Source organism: Scleropages formosus, chromosome 11, assembly GCF_900964775.1.
Source record: "Scleropages formosus chromosome 11, fSclFor1.1, whole genome shotgun sequence".
Taxonomy (NCBI): Eukaryota; Metazoa; Chordata; class Actinopteri; order Osteoglossiformes; family Osteoglossidae; genus Scleropages; species Scleropages formosus.
Window position 1 is genome coordinate 11,090,180 of NC_041816.1, and position 21,532 is coordinate 11,111,711.

The window sequence follows — 21,532 nt, forward strand, 5'->3', positions numbered from 1 at the left end:
GTTCAACGTACTTGTGCTTTATTGTTGCTTCTGCAGTACCTATATTATATTGTAAATAATATATTAACTCAAAAATGGAAGAATACTGGATTTTGAAACATGGAAAAGGTACCACACATAACAAGGAGCACTTTTAAAGATTAAATAATAATGATGTCTCAGCATGGCTCTAATTGGAGGCCCTTTAGACTGTGCTTTTATGAATCTAATTCCTTTCTCAGTCGATAACTATTACTTGAAGCATTTCTGTAATGGTTCCCTGGGATGGATTCCAGTGAAATGTTATTTAATTTCTAAAGAAACACATAAAGGTGTCTAGCAGAAACTTCAAGGGAGACATTTCTGTTTCCCAGAGAATAAAATAAACATCTTGGTACGACAGCAGAGCTAATCTACCATAAGCTAAATGCTGATCTTTGCCAGTAAATAACAACATATAGTTCATGAAGAGCAATGTGGAAATTTGGATTTAAGTCTTCTAATTTGTCAAACACTCCTCCAACACTTTAGATCTCTCTTCAGCATCTCTGCATAGACAGCCAAAAAAATAGTGCTTTGTCTTTAGGGGTGGCACAGCAAGTAGTGCTGCTCTCTAACTGCACCTGGGTGGTGTAAGAGACTGTGGGTTCAGTCCCTGCTCAGTTTATATGGAGTTTTAATGTTCTCACTGTGTTTGCATGGGTTTCCTATTACTGTCCAAAGACATGCAGTTCATTGGATTGGTCACACAAAATCGTTACCCTGCGATGGACCGGTGTCCCGTCCAGGGTGTACACCCCCTCAGCCTTGTGCCCAATGATTCTGGGATAGGCTCTGGATTACAGCAACTCTGACAAGGACAAGTGGTCATTAAAAATGAATGGATGGGTTTATCTTTACCAGTAATAATGCAAATTAGCTTTCTTGGAGCATTGCCATTTCTTTCTGAGATTTTTATATTATGCAACAGGTCAAAAATGAAAATTTACAAGGTCATAAATGTTGATTATAGTAAAGGTCACTTTGTGATCTTTGAATAACTCAGATTAATGTATTCATAGATTCTTTGTCAGAAACTTGAAAGCAATTAATCATTCATAACAGGCATTTGGCATTAAATATTGCACCAATTACTGAAATAACCATCTTTATTTATCTCTTTGCAATCCAAGTAACGTCACGCTCATTCTAAATCTGTGTAAATATCAACTCGAAAAGCTCATCTCGGAAATAAAATTTGAAAGTCTAAAAATGGATTTAAAAAATCCAGCAAACTGTTGAACTGTATAGTGTTCAAATTATATGATTTCCTTGAAAAGGATGGCCCGAAAGTATGCATTTAATTCAATAACTTTCATTTTAATTAAAGTTATATGTTTTTAAAACCACAAAAATATGTGTTTTAAATATTTAGTCATTCCAAAAATGAATAGATGAACAAATGAAGATGGGCCTTCTAAGATTCAAAGTGTAGTGCATTAAAACAGTGTGGTGGGCATCTGCTAATGAGTCTTTAAGCAGAGATTGTAATTCAGTTTTCGGAAGGCAACTCGTCTCAATTAATAGACTGGCCAGAGGCAGCACTAGATTTACATTAGCCTAAGTGCACGATCATACCGCCTGGTGTGCCAGCACTAATTGATAAGGGACAAAGAAGGAGCCCATCTGCTGCTAAAGGCATGTTTGAAATTTTGGAGGCATCGTTGTGTAAACTGAGCAAATAAACAGGAGGGTTGTCTTGTCTTTCCACCCAGCTGTAGAGCTGCCAGTGCAGCACGTGACCAAAGACAGACAGGATGGCTGTGACTAACAAGTGGCCGTCACGCAGGGTGTGCCCCCTTTTTGAGGAATGGCTCGAGAGTCTGAATGATAATGAAGCAAGCCAGCCGGCGAAAAGCAGAGCATCCCTCCGAAGAATAGCGCTCTGCCACATCTGACCCCAGACAACCACAGGCAGTGAGCTGTGCGCTCATCATAGAGCAAAAAATGCTTCTGTCTTTCACCTCTTTGGAAAAGCAGCAAAGCTGATCCCCAGGAACATAAAGTACCACAGAATCAGACTGGAGCCCAGTCTCCTGCAGCTAATGACAGGGCTATGGAGGAATCAATAGAGAACGCGGTGCTTTTCTCTAATGAAGAGATGCCAGCGTTCCAGCTGGATTCCTAGCAACAGGTCGGGAAGGATGAAGCTGGAAATGAAGGTGAGCTGCGTGATTTTCTGCCTCACACTCCCAGTTTGAAACAGTCTGTAAACACAGCCTCGATCTCTCCAGCTGACACCTGCTGCGGGGCTCAGACTGAAGAGACCAAAGGCAGAGGTTTGCGAGGTGCTCACAGGCGAGGTAAACAAAGCGTTCTTCCTAATTAAGATGTCGCTCTTCTGGCATCACCGTTAACTATTGCTTGAAAGCAACAGGTATGACCGTGTTTGTGTTCTCCTAGTGTGTGCGAATTTTCATATTTTTCTCTTCATGGGGTTTCAAATTGCTTTATGATATGTAAACACTGAGGATGGGCACGGACGGACTTAGAGGTAACTGTCATAACGTTGCTCGCGAGAACAGCCGTTGCGCGTACGCGCCGTTTGGTGTGGGTTAGCTGGATGTCTGTGGATTAAAAATGCTGGTACTTTTGAAAAATTCTGATCAGTACCAATGTTTACAGAAATATCGTTATTCTGTGCGCGGTAGATTTTGTCAATAAACGTAGAGCTGAAAATGATTTTGGAAATGATTTACGTATTGAAATTACAACCTTCATGTGTCTGCTTTTCTGGGCTTTATTTTTATCCGTAAAAAAAATAGTACTAGCTGCTTCTGAATAACAGCTCTATGTTATTATTCAGTATCATGTATTAATGATGCTTCTCTTGTTTATATCTTAATGCAGTTAAGCCGCAAGCTCACCCAAGCCTGAACGTTGTGGGTGCAGGATGAGAAACCATGACTTTCATCATGTGTAATATCCACTTTAACCACTCTCTGGCCACCATGAACGGAGATGAAATAGCATCTTATTCCCTAACTCTGGAGCAAAAGGCAGCATTTGCATTTGTTGGCATGCTTTTGATTTTCCTGGGCCTGCTAATTGTGAGATGCTTTCGGATCTTGCTGGACCCCTACAGCAGCATGCCCTCCTCCACCTGGGCGGATGGTGTGGAGGGATTAGAAAAAGGGACTTTTGAGTACGCTCTAGCCTAATTCACAGAAAATTGAAAACAAGAGGAAAAAAAAGATGTTGCAGAGCAGTTGAAAAATTCATGTGCATCTGCAGCTGGTTACTTGGCCATTCATCACTTGCTCTTCAGTAATTTGCTGTTCTCGAGTTGGACGTTTTCAGCGGAACTGCAAAGGACAGGGTTGTGGGCTGGGGGACAGATGAAAACCTCAGGGATACGATTTATTAATTTATACAAAAGCAGAAGGCAAAGCAGTCATTTACATGCAGGGATTGTGTAAATTCTACACTGTTGCTAATAAAATTAAGTAGTCATACATTTAAAATGGGCATAATATGAATATTAATGCTTTAAATGTAAGCCATGTACAACCCTGTGTTTCCTGTGATGTTTTTCTCTAAGGAAGCAAGTTAATGACTACATATCATTAAGGAAAAAAATGATTTTTCAACACCTATCGATTTATATGAATGTGAAAAGTAACTTTTATTACATCTCTGTCATAATGTCTATGAACAAGGTGTTTTATTGTCCTGTGTTTACAAAACAATTAGTGCCGTTGCAGTGGTACTTTAGGACATCCCACCACGAAGCTCTGTTGTTCTGTCTGACCTGAAGTGGACTTATGCTTCTTAACTTATAAATGGAGATTAAAAACACAGCAAGAAACAGGAGGTCTGAAGAAGATCTGTTACAGCTGTGCTGGTGGAAGGGAAGGGTCACCGGCATAATGGGGGCAAGATATCAGTGAGCTTTTAGCTGCTCCACCTTCCTCTGACAATTCACTGGTGACAAGAAGCAGACTTGCCTTCTGACAGAGAGCACTGAGCAGTAGCAGTCATATTTGGTGTTCCTAGTGCTGTGATTTTGCCTTACTGTAACCTCGAATGGTTTAATGTGCCTTCATTTAGAAATGTTACAACTTTTTCCAAAGAGGTGGACTGTGTTATGGATGTGACATCATGTGATGGTTGATTGCAGCACAGGAGAGAGTAGAAGTGTGTATGGCTGGTGGAGGAGGGAGAGGGGTGGCTAGGGGTGGAGTACAAGGCCTTGTTGCTATTGGTGGTATCCGCTGTTGAATAAAATGACCTCTGCTGTACAATATTACAAAGCCTGGCTGGTTCTTTTGGTCTGCAAGATAACTGAGAATGGAATGGAACGGATGTGAAGTGATGAGATGTCGTATCTCAGTCAAATATGTCAAACAGGCTGACAGCAAGGGCTTCCTGCATGCTTCGACTCAGCCCTGCATCCACACGGCGAGTTCTGTAACCGATGGCCCTGCTGTCTGCACACAGAACACATCTCTACATCTCTGTGACATATTGCACACACCAGCCCTCTCCTCTGAATATCCTTACAAGACATAGATCACATCTCGGCAATAGCGCACAAATACCATGGGTGATTTTTGCCACTTTAAGAGAAATGAAGGGAATTTAAAAAAAAAAAAAATGTTTTCATACAATCAACAGCAACTGAACTATGGACTTGTACTGCACCATTCCCCTTCATCAGCTGTTATTATTATCACCTAATTCATTTGAATTGCTTCGGACCTTGCCTGCTGATATTATTGTGCAAAATCGAAAACTGCCACATGAAAGACACAGGGGTTATAGTTTATGTGGTTGGGTTTCAGTGGGGCAACCACACACACACACAGTCTACAACCGCTCATCCCAAGCGGGCTCACGGCGAGCTGGAGCTTAACCTGGCAACACAGGGCATAAGGCTGATCGGGGGAGGGGACACACCCCGGATGGGGTGCCAGTCCACCGCAAGGCACCCCAAGCAGGACTCGAACCCCAGACCCACCGCACAGCAGGCTGCGGCCGAACCCGCTGCAGGTGGGGCAACCAGCTAAACAAAAGCCGAAGGACAAAAGCATTATCGAACAATGTAAATAATTTATTAATAAAGGACCCCAATGAACCTTATTCATTTCCACCAGGCTTTTGCACCAAAAATAATTTCTGGCATGTACATGCAAAATGTTCAGGCACAGTGGTGTTAGGAAAAATATGTATTCCACACCAAATATTCCCAGTCTTATAAAATTCTTAAGTCTTTGTAATTGTTTTTGAGTTTTCAACAACTGGTTACTGAGCTAATTCAACTGCACTGTTTAGTACAGTTCTACAGGATTCATCATTCAGTTTTCCCTAAATGCTCACAGTTTGTATATGTCAGTACATGATAAAAATTGGTTGCCCTGCACCCCAAGGTCAATGTGTAGCTTGTGTTTTTTCCTAAGGTTCACAGAGGATATAAAAGTGCAGTAATGTACTTGAAAGGAGGAAGTATTTTCATAATGACTTGTAGAAAAGTAACTGAAAAAGTCATGTGTTTTGCCATGGGCAAGTTCTGCTTAACTCTGGTATCATATTAACTTTTACAAACCCTTGGCAATGACAGTTAGAACCACCACATTCCTTTCAAGCTCATCATATGAAAACAGCATTAACATTTTCATTCCTTCACTTCAAAAACCCGCCAGGTCTTTTAATCTTTGTATTATTTACAATTTTCAAAGTCTTAGAAATTATAAGAAAATTCTCTTTTAATTAGCAGTATATACTATGTTCCAGTATCTTTATATGAAAAACTTTTAAATACACACACACAAACAACACAAATCTTGAGCCTAACTTGAACCACTGTAATTCACATGGTAGATATATTTGGTTTTGAAATATTTGGAGCCATAGATAATGTGAAGACAATCGTTTGTTATATTCTCCATTTATTGCAGATATTGCCTTAACAAGTACATAAAAATTCTGTTAATATAAACTTACAAAATGTAAATAGTCATGTGGTGACTCATTTTCTGTGCTATCATCCCCATATCAATGCTAAATGGGGAGCAATAAACCAAGGACTGAAGAACGGTGTGATTTCCTTCCTCTTTGCTTTAAACAACAATGTGAATAATATATCATGAAAGCAGGGGCCGGCAGTCCTGGTCCTGAAGGCTTGGCACCTGTGCAGGTTTTTATTTTATGCGAGGATCAGATGGATATAATTATTCACCCAAATCCAACGCAATCATTCTTTCTCATCAATAATATGAAGAATTGTTTTCAGGAGACCTGGATGCAGGACCCCTCACAGAAAATACAAGAAATGTTTCTTTATCTTTTTTTCTTGGCATTTATGACTCAGTTAATATTTAACCAACCCCTATTTGCCCCATTAGCAAGGGCATTTTTCTATGCACTGTATCAAGTTCTTGAGTAGAACAAATGGATAGGGCCAATAGGTCACTCCCAATGGGCAGCCCCAAGACAGTGAGCATATAAAAGCACACCACATGTTATGTGAGATACATTATGCCAAAATATCACAAGGATATGATCACAATGCAGTCACTCAGAGAACAGGACACTCAGTAGCTTAGATTAATTCCACACTGGATGCACTGCTCAAAGGATCATTGAAGTCTTGGGTGTCTTGCTGATTGACCTTGATTGTAAATTGATTGGGAGGAAAAATTATCAAAACAGTCATAATGGAAAAATACGCTTCTGTGAAAGGTGAGCAAGTGAACCCAGGGTATGATGGATCGCTTGACGAGCCACCTCACTATGAAGAGACCTCATTCTCAGGAACTGCTAGGAATGGGTACTCAACAGGAGAGAAGTCCGAGTTCAGGGAGGTACGGCATTCAGTTGTCAGCGTCTTTGGGCATGACACATTGGACCGGGTGCCGAACATAAATTTCTACAGAAATCCAGGCAGTGTGAGTGGGCACCGGGCGATCAGGCCTTCTTTGCAAGAGCTTCACAATGTCTTCCAGGTGAGCCATGAAGACCCCTCTTGAGCATTCTTGAGCAATGCATTTATGTTAAATAACTTCAGCAAACCATCGTGCTGTATAAGTGGATACAACTATAGATTGCATTTAACAAATACTTCAGTAATAAAATAATATAAACCTCAGCTTTTTTCCCATTCAGATCTCAGACCTATCACAAAAAAAATAATAATATAAAGTTTTCTTTTGTAAAGCTGGGTGAATGCCAACCACTTAAAATTAACATTGATATCAAGTGCATTGAGCAGAACTCATGCCAGTGATGGAAGTACTATAATGCTTTACTTAAACAGCAAAAAAGTAGGAATCAAACAACTTCTAAGAATTTTTATTAAAAAGTAGCATTATTATGAAGTTTCAGGGGAAGGGGAAATACTGATAATTAATTTATTGAAAAAAAAACAGTGCTTTAATTCAGTTACACTTTAATCAGCCTGAGGAAGCATGGGGAGGCTGACAATGGAGATTGTTCTTTAGTCCAACAGCCTTTGTGAGCCTTTTTAACCAAACCCTACCATTAATGCTTTATTTTTGCCTCTTGCTATGCAAGTAACTCCAGAATTCATGTAGGACTAATAATGGCACAAACAGGGTTTGGTCTGTAGCACTACAGTTTAAACTCAGGGCAGAGGGCCAGCAGTTTGTGTTATATGCGTATGCTGGTGGACATGAGAAATGCTTGGAGTAGCTGAGCAACAGTGTCTGCCACAGCTACCATGAGAACAACCATTTAGTTCACATTTAGCTCGTGATAAATGACCCCTTCAAGCCGACTCATTGATCTGCTTCTCTTTAAGATACAATTAATGGAAATGAGCTCCGATGAGTTTCTACAAATCAGAAAGAATGCAACACAACAGTCTTGCAGTGGGGTGGGGACATTTATGCCATAAACATTCAGATTTTCCTTTTACCAGTTAAATTAAATTTAATAGCTTCTACTTGCCAACCCCAGCCACAGCCCATATACAAACAACCGAGGAAAGGCTTCTTCTTTGAACACTTACTGATCTTCATGTAAAAATATATAGTTTTTTTTCTGCAACTTCCCCTAGAGTTGAGATGTTATGAAAGCAAATGAATGAAGCAGAATCAATCTTTATTAAATCTGTGTTCTCACTGTATGTTGTAACTGACTAGTCTTTCTCATTTCCTGTTTCCTTTCCAAAAATGCAAAGACCAAACTTTTAATATCCTCCAAATGGTTTTCATCATGCTTGGTTAAGCTTATTTTTCTATATATGATCTTAGATTAAGGCTGTAGCATGACTAGGGAAAATATGTGAGATGATTATATTTCCTCTCATTGTAGAATGGTGGGCTGGTTCCTGAAACAGTGGATGAGCCAGCTGGGAGCGACGGAATTCCAGCTGACATGGAGTCAGTCACACCAGAAGAGCAACAAGCTGGGTTTGTCAAGTTTGGATGGATCAAGGGTGTGCTGGTGAGTGGGAAGAGGCCTGGAGCAGCCATGTAGGTCATTCCATCACCTCCTAATCTTCTAGAGTGCATAACTGGTTTGATGGATTATGACACGTATATTCATATATCAATAATGAAGAATGAATACAGCCCGATAAGTACTGCATGATACAGTGTTTGGCAAGAATTGACTATAATCTGTTCTTCAACAGGTTAGGTGTATGTTGAACATATGGGGGGTGATGCTTTTCATCCGCCTCTCTTGGGTGTTTGGTCAAGCTGGCATTGGTGAGTTGGATGCTGGAACAAATCTTAGTTCCACTGTGTTTTCTCCAGGCTGACACAGGATGGCACAGAATAGCTAAGATAACCCTTTCCCTACTTATTTCCTTGACCAAAACTACAGTTCATGGCACACTTCGCTGTATGTGCCCAAAAAAAACAGTAGTCAATTTTTGCTATTTCCAGTGTACTAACCAAAATGAGCTGATCGTTCCAATAGTAGGCCAAATAAATACTTACTTTCAGTCACCTTGAAACATTTCCAAAAATATTTTTGTCTTTATATCATCATTCCATCACTTTGAGAGGGTCACTGTACTAATATCGCATTTCAATAAAATCAAAAAGCTGCACACACAACAAGCCCACCATGAATGGTGGATTTTGGCCCCATGTTCCAATGATTGTAAGGTTAGTGACACTTATGACTGAAGCATGGTGATCAGGGAGGCTCTGAAAAGGAGTAGCCTGTAAAGACTGGGCAGCACTGATTCTGATCAGCAGCTGCTGATGTCAAGCTAATCATTAAGTGTTCTCACTGTCCTTCCTCTCAAGGTCAAATATCAACAAGTCCCAGACACAGATTATGCCTGTCAAAGAAACAGAAAAGTACTGCTTAAACCTGAACCGCGTGTAATGGAATATTACAGAGTCCATTAGCGGATAATGTTGCTCACGGTTTTGGGAATCAAAGCATTATTTATGCATGCCCCTTGTTCTTTTGTGCCCAAAAGACTGGAGTTAGACTTTTTATGATGCATAACTAATGATGATTAAAAGCCATGAGCACTGGGTGGGAAAAGAACGTATACTGAATTTGTGAGTTAAAATAATGCCCAAAGCCTTAGTGCACAATTAGTCTTCTTAATGGGCAATTTGTAACTTATTGCAGTTTTATTTTGCTTTTCAAGGTGTTTAAGATAGCTGCAGGCTGCAAATTATTTCAGCATGAACTCACAATACTTCATGTACAAAAGGGAATGTAACCGTGACTTAACCCTTAGACAGTTTCCTCCCATTATCACGGACAAGTAAACTCCAAATAGTGCCACCTGTGGAGTTCTTGGTGTTTCTTCTTAAAGACCGTTCCATGATTCATTCACATAAATGAAACGACATCACAGTCATACTGTGCAATGCGTACGTCCAAAGTCAGGAAAGTTTGCATCGTTAGTAGTAGTAGCAGCGTTACAGATATTCATTTAAAATTACTTGAAAAGTGTGATAGTTTCACAATCTGTGCTCTGAGATATGGTCTATGTGCTCCAGGCCTGGGAATTGTGGTTATCTGCCTGAGCCTCGTAGTGACCTCTGTTACTGGTCTATCCATGTCGGCTATCTGCACCAACGGAGTGGTCAGGGGAGGTAAGATGCCAGGATGTGATTTACAAATGACACCTAAGAGTGGAAACATTCATGCGCTACTCAACAGATTAACTCTCATACACTCACTCACACTCACACACTGACACACACTGTCTGAAACCACTTGTCCCGAGCGGGGTCGCAGCGAACCGGAGCCTAACCCAGCAACACAGGGCGTAAGGCTGGAGGGGGAGGGGACACACCCAGGATGGGGCGCCAGTCCATCCCAAGGCATCCCAACCGGGACTTGAATCCCAGACACACTGGAGAGCAGACACAAGCCAAACCCACTGCGCCACCACACCCCCCCAACAGCTTAAATTTTAAACTTTAAACCTTAACCTTTAAAGCATTAAAGCTTTTTTTTTTGTTCTTCCCTTTACCTGTACAGTTCCTATAGCGTTTACCCATGCAAAAAAATTAAAGTTCGTTTTTTTACTACCATTTCACAGAAATGTTTCTCTATTTATGAATTATTTCAGCTTCCTGATGGAGCAATTCTACAATCACAATGTTCTCAATTCCAGGTGGAGCGTACTACCTGATTTCCCGCAGTCTGGGACCAGAGTTTGGGGGCTCCATTGGCCTGATTTTTGCCTTTGCAAATGCTGTGGCTGTGGCCATGTATGTGGTGGGCTTTGCTGAGACACTAGTGGACCTCCTCAAGGTTTGTCCACAGCCATTCACTTACAGAATAAAGCATCATTTTCAAAGTGCTGTTTTGTGCACAGCAAGCCTGGAGATAGATACAGTCAATAAAAATTTTATGAGGTTTTGATCCTAAGCAATCTTATAGCAAAGTGACAAAGAATCTGTCAGGATTTTTTTTTTAAGAATTGACTTTAAAATATTAACCATTCAACTTAGGGAAACCAGCAGTCATGTTTATCTTAATGAAGTTGAATACATGTTGTGTTTTATAGCAAAGTGATGCCATAATGGTGGACGAAATCAATGACATCAGAATAATTGGATGTATTACTTTGGTGCTGCTTTTGGGGATTTCACTGGCCGGAATGGAATGGGAGGCGAAGGTGAGATATAAATTAATAGTCTGAATTCGATTTTCATTTCCAGCAAGACAATTAATTCACAAAGCTGGCTTTTTTAATATTTCTCAGGAACCTTATTTGCCCAAATTACTATAAATTCCCCTTCGTATGGCACTGTCAGTGGAGTGTCTTTAACCCTTCGCCAAAGACTGTGTAACTAACATAAAATGTCTTTTATCCTCTTTATTCTGTATTATTCATTGGCATATTTTTCTGCTTCCCTTCTGTGTTTTCTTTAATAACTAATGAACACAGCCAAACTCTTTCTCCCCTAGGCTCAGATCTTTCTACTGATCATTTTGCTGGTGGCTATAGTGAATTTTTTCATCGGAACAGTCATTCCTGCAACCAAAGATAAGAAATCCAAAGGTTTTTTCAATTATCAAGGTGAGAGGAGTATATACTTGTTTACAACATTTGTGACTGCTGCTGCCTTCTCAGCCAAGGTGAAGTAAATCAGTCATAACGGTTAATGCCCAGTAGTAATGTCATTTTTTAACTGTAAGAAATGTTTTCATAGGTCCATAATATAAACCGCAGCCTAAAAGTTATGATTTTGTATTTTTCTTTCTTTCTTACTGTAGCATCCATATTTGCTGAGAACTTCGTGCCTGATTTTCGGGATGGGGAGACCTTTTTCTCTGTGTTCGCTATCTTTTTCCCTGCTGCCACAGGCATTCTGGCAGGTGCCAACATCTCTGGAGACCTGAAGGTAGGATCTTGGGACAGAGGATGACCTTGATCCTCTACAGCTGGGTTATTCAGTTCTCATCCCTTATGGGTCTCAGTGCACAAGAGCTTTGCTTGAAGTCCTTGGAAAGGAATCGGCAAATAATTTGTTTTGCATTATATGTCAAAAATCTGAACCAGCTTCATATTATTTTCCAAAAAATTTACATTTTAGCATGTTTTTTGTTATATTTTTGCAATAGAGAACTTGTCTGTAGTGAAACTGATAGAACAAAAACTTGCTCAAAGTGATTTTCAGGAATGACACTTAAGAGCATCAGCTTTACAATATACCAGTTTTTTCTTGAAAACATGTTAACATTATCATTAACATTTGCGTATTTTTCAAGCAAAAGTACTCAGAATGACCAATTATCACAGAATATAATAGAATATAATGCTAAAATGAATTATATGTATATAAGAAATATATGTAAAAGAAAATGCATATAGTAACTCATCTGGATTTGTAGCCCAAATTATAATCTTTGCTATTCCTTTGTTTCCTGGAGTTAAATTCCCTCATTTAAATTGTAGAGATTGAAGAGCTGCTAACAGCTCTCCTTTGTTACTTCGTGTACTATAACTCTGATTTTTCTGGTGACTTCAGCTAATAGAATAATATTTTATTAATATATTGCAATGTATAGTATTTCTTTTTGTGTTGGTTTTGAAAGTCATTGGAATCATCATCTGTGCATCTGTGAATTATCACTTAACACTATTTGCACTCTATTGAAAGGATCCCCAAGCTGCCATTCCTAAAGGAACACTGCTGGCCATTTTCATTACAGGAGTGACCTATCTGGCTGTAGCCATTTGTGTTGGTATGTACTGTGAAAGAACTAGAACAACTATGTATGTCATTTAAGTCTTTTGCAAGTTTGTATATCTATGCAATTTGCCTTATTTAGTTCACTTGCAAGTATCTGTGTAGGCAAATACTAAACAAATTGTAGACATTTCTTAGTGTTCCTTCTAGTCTCCAAGAAATTCATTAAAGATAAATGATTATGACACAACGCTGAGATAGAAATTAAGACACAACACAGAGCCTCTGGGTTTATCAGCATGATGGCAAACTGCTTCCTTCAGGCTGAGTTTGCAGCAAAGTTCTGTAACAGACCATTCCAAAATCAATGGAACAAATTATTCTCTAAATGACACAACAGTGTCTTTCAGCACTGCAGAGAAATCAGCCTAGGGTCACAAAATCAGACATGCCTCTATATCTCCATGCAGACCAACCAGGCTCGGCCAGCTTTGGGAGCATTTATATTGTTAGTCATTGCAGATGAAATCACACTGGACTTTTGGAAATAAAGCTGTTACTTTGAGGAAACTACAGATAGGAAAAGTGATCAAAGGCCTTAAACAGTAGATTTAGCATTTAAACCAGGAGAAAACGAGAATAGTGCATAATAATTCTCATCAACATGCAATAGTTTCAATTCATTCACCCATAAGCAGATTGAACAACCGTCCACTGAGACCAAACATACATGAGAGGAAAACTGAGTTCGTCATTGTCTTCCCAAAAAAAACTATGAAAAAGAAACTACTCTATGGCCAAGGTGCAAACAGAGCAGTTTTCTGGAAAAGAGAAGGGAGTGATATAAATCCACCCACATTCTGGGATGTGAGTATGTGTAACAACAAGGCACGGAGTGTTTTCTACAGTACAGTATAGGCCATTCTGTAACTACCTAAAGTGTATCTTCATGGCATGGTTTCTTCAGCATCTTGTCTGTCTGAAGGTTTGGTTTCAAGTTAGAATTAATTGAGGATTATTTACTAATGTCTTATGCAAGATTCCAAATGGCACATTAATGGCTGGTCTGAGGAACACATCTATGAAGTGTTTTTTTTTTTTTTTTTCATTCTCCCCATTATCATCTTAGACCCACAGGGTATTTGTCAAACTGTTTTAAGGGCATCATTAAAGAGGTTTCTTAGTGTTATTAAATTTTTTCCAGCCGAATGAGTCTGTCATGAGTCTGCATCCCATTAATAATTTCAATATTTCATTATCTGTTGTTTTTCTTTTTAGCCTCTACGGTTGTACGCGATGCAACTGGCAACGTAAATGATACCATCACATATCATGTGATCTGCAATGGCTCAGCTGCCTGTCAGCTTGGTTACAACTTCTCATCCTGTGCAACCGAGACCTGCAAATATGGCTTAATGAACAACTTCCAGGTACCAAAAAAAATATTAACATCAACTCTTACATATGAGCATTCAAAACTACTAAAACAGTCTTAAAGAGGGTTCCTGGAATATGAGTTAGATGTACACGATTAAATGCTGTATGGAAGGAACAGAAGACATGGGGCTAACCCTGCCTGTATACCAACCCCATGCAGGTTATGACCATGGTGTCTGGGTTTGGTCCACTCATCACAGCAGGAACATTCTCAGCCACTCTCTCCTCTGCACTAGCCTCACTTGTTAGTGCACCCAAAGTCTTCCAGGTAAGCATTGGGTTTCGACATTCAAACATGCAGCATATAGACTGATATATTGATTTCAGCTAATGCTTAAACACTTATGTAATTAATATTAAATAATTAGCACTTTACATGTCATATTAAAAAAAAAACTTAACACTTTATTTCCTTTGCAAGAGCGATGGCCACTATAAATCTGTGCAAACCTCTGATCACAGGCACTGTGCAAGGATAATATCTACAAGGCCCTGCACTTTTTCGCTAAAGGCCATGGGAAGAACAATGAGCCATTCCGTGGATATGTCCTCACCTTTCTCATCGCAGTGGCATTCATTCTGATAGGTGAGTAGCTCTGAAACCAAACATTAAACTGAACCTGCGATCAGTTTTTGTTATTTTGGGTTTTTATGGGACATATAATAGACACATTCCCTGGAGTGCAGAATCACTGCAGAGAACTTTGCTGTTCATATGCAATGAATGTATTGGAGCTGCCATGTGTTGTGCTGGAAATTCTCAAGTTACTTACCATATATGCTTAAGTAAAACAAATATTGTACCAGCCAACCACCTTTTCCATACAGTGAAACAACTTTTGAATGTACATTAAGAAAAATGCAGCAAGTGTTTTAAACACTGGACCAGCAGAGAGACAGTTAAAAATTCAGACTCCTATGAGGCTGTGATGTTGTTTTACTCATAAACAAAACACTCAAAATAAATGGCTTCAAGTCATGTCCAACAGTTCAGTGAGATCAGGTGCTAAAAAACTAACACAATAATTCATAATGCAATCACAATACAAGCATAAAATGACATTGAGGCTCTCTTTTAACATCACAGTCACAACTGCATGTATTTGCTTCTGTTTTTCTAGGGGACCTCAATGTAATTGCACCCATCATCTCAAACTTCTTCTTGGCTTCTTATGCTCTCATCAACTTCTCCTGTTTCCATGCGTCATATGCAAAGTCACCAGGTCAGTATCTTCTTCTTTATTCTTTAATCCATTTTTGAAAGATTTAAAGCTCACTTCATGCTGAGGGACAGAACAGACAAGTGAAAATACATTTTATAATGAGGGGATATCACCATAACCAATTAATGTGGTCCTTGAAGAGTGAGCTTTGGCTGTTTTTCATCTCACAGAGCTAATGGCTTTGCTTTTATGAAATAGCAGGAGATGCTATTTGCAAGGACCAGTCAGCAAATTATTGCAAGACCACAGGATAATATCTCTAAGACCTGTATCATATCACACAACATGGCAAATGTTTTCAAACTTGCCTGCGTACGCAGCGTGACTTGTGAAAATGTGGTCTCACAGGATGGAGACCTGCGTACAAATACTACAACATGTGGCTGTCTCTGCTCGGGGCTGTGCTGTGCTGTGCTGTGATGTTCGTCATAAACTGGTGGGCGGCACTGCTGACCTACGCCATAGAGATGTTCCTTTACATCTACGTCACAGTGAAGAAACCAGGTGACAACTAAATGAGATCTGCTACAGTGCTATTGGACGCCTCTGGCCTGTGGGCCATGTGATTTCTCATAAGAAGCTCGTGAGACATGAGTGCTCTTACAGGAAGAATCCTGACCCATGTCCATTTTATTTTTTTCATTTTTTCTTCAGATGTAAATTGGGGATCCTCTACACAGGCAGTAACATTCATTAATGCAGTCAATAATGCTTTGACTTTATCTAGTGTGGATGACCACATTAAAAACTTCAGGCAAGTACTGTGAAAGAAGGCTGAAGGTGTGGCTGTTTGCTATTACACACTTTCCCATATCCCAGATATTACACTGCATATCTAAACCACACAATGAAAGTTAACTTATTTTGGTAACTATGCTTAAAAATATCATTTAGATCAGTAGCACATGTCAGTGTCAAGCTTTGACTGTTCCGAAGGGAATATGGATGAAGATCACTTGCTGAATGTCTTCCCACCTCTTGCTTTCAGGCCCCAGTGCATAGTACTGACTGGAGCTCCTAGGACTCGTCCAGCTCTTCTTGACATAGCACATTCCTTCACCAAGGGCTACGGGCTATGTCTTACCTGTCAAATTTTTGTGGTGAGAGTATGCTCCTGGATTATTCTAAATAAGGGTTTGCAGGGGGGTGAAGTGGTTAGAGCTGCCACCTTCAACTTGAAGGACCCAGGATCAATTACCTGCTCCTTCTATAAGTGACCTTGAGCAAAGTGCTCCTGAATTGCTTTAATAAAAATTACCCAGCTGTATAAATGGGTAAATCATTGTAGGTAGCTTAATATTATAAGTCACTTTGGAGGAAAGTGTCAGCAAAATAAATAAATGTAAATGTAAATCTGGAGAAATCCAGACATGCTATGTGCTCAAGACAGAACTTGTCTGTGGGCAGATTAGAAATTTCACTGTTGTAGTTGGACAAGTTGATTTAATGAAGAGGAGTGAATGAATGAATCAAATGAAAAACTACACTACCACACTGTGTTTATGAGTGAGTTGTGAATCGGGCTGAAAAGGTGTAATTCAATGTATTGTACAGCAATCAAGTGTATATTTATGACTGAATGGATCAAGGCTCAAAGAGAACAATAGGAACATTGCAATATTTGAGATACTGCTGTGATGAAATGGATTTGACCCTCATCAGGGCCCAAGGATAGAAATGCTCCAGGAAATGAATGAAGCGATGGAGTGGAACCAGACATGGCTCAACGAAAAGAAGCGCAAAGCTTTCTATGCTGCAGCAGCCAGCAGTAACTTCAGGGAGGGGGCTGAAACCCTCCTGCAAGTGAGTATTCGTGAAGAGGTTGCACAGAAAGTTAATGACAAAGCAAGTGAGTGTTCAGACTTTAGTTTTTGAAGACAGGACATGGTAAAGATAATGTTATAAGGAGTTTGGCTTTACAGTGACCCATACGCATAGATCAAATATCATCCTGCACTATGGTGCAACACAGTCTTCAGTCGTAATTGTTTTAATGTTAAAACCACAAGTGTGAATTAAATTGAGTTTGGTGATGTCTTAAATTCAAAACTAGACAAACCACCGTGAAGCAGGTATTAATGTTTTTTTTTTTTAAACTAGGCCTCTGGTCTTGGGCGACTGAAGCCAAACACATTAGTGATTGGATTCAAGAGGAACTGGAGAACTGCAGATGTGACAGAACTCCAGAACTACGTTGGTGTGTTGCAGTAAGTTCTGCTCAGTCACTTCCTTTAATTCTGACAGTGATCAACCTAGCTGGAGTGAAACCTTAAACACTTTCCATGGGTCTTCTTTGTGGCAGCGATGCATTTGACTTTGAGTATGGTGTGGTGATGCTGAGGTTAAGCCAGGGACTGGATATCTCCCACATTATCCAGGCTGAAGGTAGGTCTGTGACACATTGTATACACACTTTGTGGTCCTAAAATGGTTATAATCTCTGTAATGTGTTGAAAAATGTACTGGTCCAAACATATGCCATCGCAGAAAACAGAGGATGGTCACATTTCTGTTACAAGCTTAGCTGGATCTCATTGTGCACCTTCCTCATCTACAGAGGAAATGCAACGACTGGCATTAGAGCAGCAGGCCTTGGAGGTTGAGGAGGTTCCACAGGAAAGAGGCAAATGGTTCTTCAGGTCCAGGAAATCTAAGCAAATACTTACACAAGGTACCATACTATTTATTGATCATAATGTCCATCTTATTTCACAGTATAGCTGTCCTGTATACAATCACATAACCAGCTGTATTCATTGTTTGCAACACATGATCTCTAATACCACCATAACATTTCATATGACTTCAGTTTCATAACACTTTATACACAGAACTGTGCAGAAGAGAAAGGCACAGCGACAGTGTTTTAACCACAGCTATGCCATCAGGTTGAAAAACTCCAGGACTTCCCATTCCCTCCTTCCCCATGTTTAATCTATTTCTTTCTTCCATCCTCTCTCCTCTTTCCACTGTCACTCCCATTCCATGCCCAACTCCCTCATTGCTTCCTCTGGTTCTCAGGCTCTGTCAATAGCCCTCAGTCATCCCCAGCAACTAAAGTGAATCAGAGGGAAGTGGAAGCCAGTACTCAGTTCCAGAAGAAACAGGGCAAAGGCACGATTGATGTGTGGTGGCTTTTTGATGACGGAGGTAGGAACAAAACACTACACATTCTTCTTCAGCCTAGAGCTGCAAATATGCTCAGCTACATAAGTAAAAAAAAAATCAACAATTTTAGTCATAATCTTTTATTTGGTCTCATATATAAAAAGGGAATTTACTTTTGATTCAGATCTGATACTTGTTTTACTTTGAATCTTCAATGAGTCTCTTAAATCCTCAGTTCTCTTCAGCAGTATTGCACAAAACAACATGGGTAAATACAGTAGTTTCATCCTAACTTTTGGTCATAGCGATCTCGACTTTAATCAAGGATCTAGGCATTGACCAAATCACAAACCAGTTTGAGAGAACTGTCATCAGTAAATGAAGGACATGCAGAAGGTGACTTCATATTTGCAATACAAAACATTTATTCTGATTGGGGACCTTAAACTTACCATGCTTAAGGATTTTTGTGAAACAAGTTGTGGCCTTTGAGGCTTCAGTCCAATCAATAACGAGAGCATACCAAGAAAATGTGAACTAGCTGAGGGAAACATAGAATGAGTTTATTACACACAGGATGGTCCTAAAAGCCAAGCAATTGATGCTCATAGTAAAGTGAAGCTGCAACAGATCTCTCTGACTTCCCCAAGGTCTGACACTGCTGATCCCCTACATTCTTACTACACGAAAGAAGTGGGGGGAGTGCAAGTTAAGGATCTTCATAGCAGGACAAGCTGAGCGCATTGAACAAGATAAGGCTGAGTATGTGGGGTCTACAGCAACCACCAGAAAATAATCAACAAGGGCTGAAAGACAGTTATTGCATACTGAATATTGACAGCTTGAAACTACAGGACTGAAAATCTGTTTGCTTGGTTTTCAGGATGCAGGCCCTCTTAGCACAGTTCAGGATCAAATATATTAACATCACTGTAATTCCGGACGTCGGCTCTAAACCAAACAAGGAGAGGTAAAAGATCTCCAGAAGCATATTAATTATTCCACATTTTTCCATTATTCCACCCATGGTCGGACTAGGAGTATTCACAGCTATTGTCTCTGGCTGACTTTCCCAGCTGGAAGATGTTTGAAGATATGATTGAGCCATTCCGTCTGCATGAGGGTGCCAAGGAATTTGCCAGTGCTGACACACAGAAGAAAGAACACTCTTGGAAGATCACGGATGCAGAGCTGGAGATGCTTGAGGAAAAGGTAACTTATTGCTTTATAAGTGAAGAAGGTAGCATGGCTTTCCACAATCAAATTGTGTACATGCAATGGCTTTCCTTCATCTTTTTCTCTGCACAGACGTGCCTCCAAATTCGTCTAAATGAACTTCTGCAGGAGAACTCAAGAGCAGCAAACCTTATTATTGTGTAAGTATACCGTACTCAAGATTTTACTTGCCTTGCTGACCTTTAAATATGATATGTAAATATATGTGGCACATACACAAAAAAGAGCAGTTTCATAGGTGTGAATCCCATAAGCAATCCTCTAACAACCAGTGAAGTCCTCAATAATGACCAGTGCTCAGTGTCTCAGAGTGAGGTTAACAGCATATGTGTTTTCTGCACAGGAGCATGCCCATAGCTCGGAAAGGGACCATCTCAGACCACCTCTACATGGCTTGGCTTGACATCCTCACTAAGAATCTTCCACCTACTATGCTCATCCGAGGAAATCATAAGAGCGTGCTGACCTTTTATTCTTAAGCAGCCTTTCTGTAGCCACATACAGTATTTCAGTGGCCTCCATAACAACAACAAACTTCAAAAGTGTTCAAAGTGGAACAGTTACACACACAACTCTTCTGCTGCCCTCTGTTGAAAATTGATGCTTAATGCAGCGCTTCAGTTTAGACATAACTGTGGAGTAGAAAAGGCTGGAAGACCAGCAGCTCACTTTGGGAAAAATGAATGTAGCACTGTAAATAAAAGTGCCATTCAGCATTTAATTCCTCACCAGAGCATGAAGAGTCTATAGACGTTTTATACATTTTTTGAATATGAAGAAATTATAAAGAATTAAAAAGGGTTAATCTACTTAATCTAATTAACAAGTTCTGTAGGCTTGTTTAACCATCATATTTCTTTTGTGTACTGTGTTGGGTTTAGAGTTTAAAAATATGTAATAAAAATAATCCTTTAAATTAAATCTAATTCATATATTTACACCAAATTGTTTTGTATTTATATAGCTACTACAACACTTCACATAGAATCTACAAGAGCAGTGGATCTTTCAAAAATTTAAAAGTTTAATTTATTATTACAGTATATGTTTTAGCATTTGTTAAGGAATAAAGTTTGGAGTGCTTAATTTGTTGAAACATTTGTATGTTTCAATAGTTTGAAAATAAAAAAATCAAAGATATCTCTTTCTTTTTTCAAGCTACTTGAAAATTTACACACACACTGACTGACTGACCGAAACCACTTGTCCTGAGCGGCGCCGCGGCAAGCTGGAGCCTAACCTGGCAACACAGTGTGCAAGGGTGGAGGGGGAGGGGGCACACCCAGGATGGGATGCCAGTCCGTCACAAGGCACCCTAAGCGGGACTTGAACCCCAGACCCACCGGAGAGCAGGGCACGGCCCAACCCACCATGCCACCATGCCATCGCGCCCCCTTCCACGGCACCACCCTACTTGAAAATTTAATCATATCTAATCATGCTATCATCTCATTACTGTATTACCTAATAACTTCGAGCTACAATAACGTTAAAACTAATTTAAAATGACAGAAAATAAAAGCATGTCCTTTCCACAAACTCCTAGGAATTCAGGGCTGCTTGTTAAGTGATTCATCAAGTGCCAAGTTCCTCATGCTGTTATTGGTCACCAGCAGTGAGTCCCTTTGGATGCGCTTTACTGACACCTAGCGGCTGGTTGCAGAAGCGCGGTTTGCATTCGCTCCGCAGCAAATACCTTTTCGAAAAAAGACAAGGGGAATTCGTCACTAAAACGTGTGTAACACGAGAACTCAAAGCCCCGTATGTGATTTAAGTGGGGGCAACAGGTAGTCTGCCACTATCTGGAAACAATGTGTACCACAATGGCCTTAATCGTTCAAGTCTCACTCATTTACTGTGATACTTCTTTCTTTCAACAATAACACAAAAAACACACTTAATTACAGCCACAATGAAGACAACTGT

General features: G+C 39.9%; 1 protein-coding gene across 2 annotated transcripts; it reads left to right on the plus strand.

Annotated features, from left to right (window-relative positions):
- Window positions 1-6,674: 6,674 nt before the first annotated feature.
- On the plus strand, window positions 6,675-20,085 carry slc12a1 (solute carrier family 12 member 1). 2 transcript variants are annotated; one of them, XM_029256176.1, is made up of 27 exons: window positions 6,675-6,962; window positions 8,293-8,424; window positions 8,615-8,690; window positions 9,954-10,049; window positions 10,577-10,716; window positions 10,973-11,083; window positions 11,377-11,488; window positions 11,686-11,813; window positions 12,573-12,657; window positions 13,881-14,032; window positions 14,200-14,307; window positions 14,502-14,625; window positions 15,161-15,262; window positions 15,611-15,766; window positions 15,917-16,016; window positions 16,251-16,362; window positions 16,925-17,065; window positions 17,363-17,469; window positions 17,565-17,647; window positions 17,820-17,901; window positions 18,104-18,150; window positions 18,284-18,412; window positions 19,021-19,132; window positions 19,254-19,340; window positions 19,447-19,582; window positions 19,679-19,746; window positions 19,950-20,085. In XM_029256176.1, the coding sequence occupies exons 1-27, from the start codon at window positions 6,675-6,677 to the stop codon at window positions 20,083-20,085; spliced, it is 3,150 nt and encodes a 1,049-aa protein (XP_029112009.1). The 2 variants fall into 2 exon arrangements, with proteins under 2 accessions (XP_029112009.1, XP_029112010.1); XM_029256177.1 differs by lacking the exon at window positions 18,104-18,150 and having other exon boundaries at window positions 17,820-17,933.
- Window positions 20,086-21,532: the final 1,447 nt, after the last annotated feature.

Bases quoted from the DNA above. Each gene is read 5' to 3' on its own strand.
- slc12a1 (XM_029256176.1), top strand. From the start codon at position 6,675: ATGGAAAAATACGCTTCTGTGAAAGGTGAGCAAGTGAACCCAGGGTAT. The intron at 15,767-15,916 runs GTGACAACTAAA...TTTTTTCTTCAG, and splicing joins CGTCACAGTGAAGAAACCAG to ATGTAAATTGGGGATCCTCT. The intron at 18,151-18,283 runs GTTGAAAAACTC...TCTGGTTCTCAG, and splicing joins AACCACAGCTATGCCATCAG to GCTCTGTCAATAGCCCTCAG.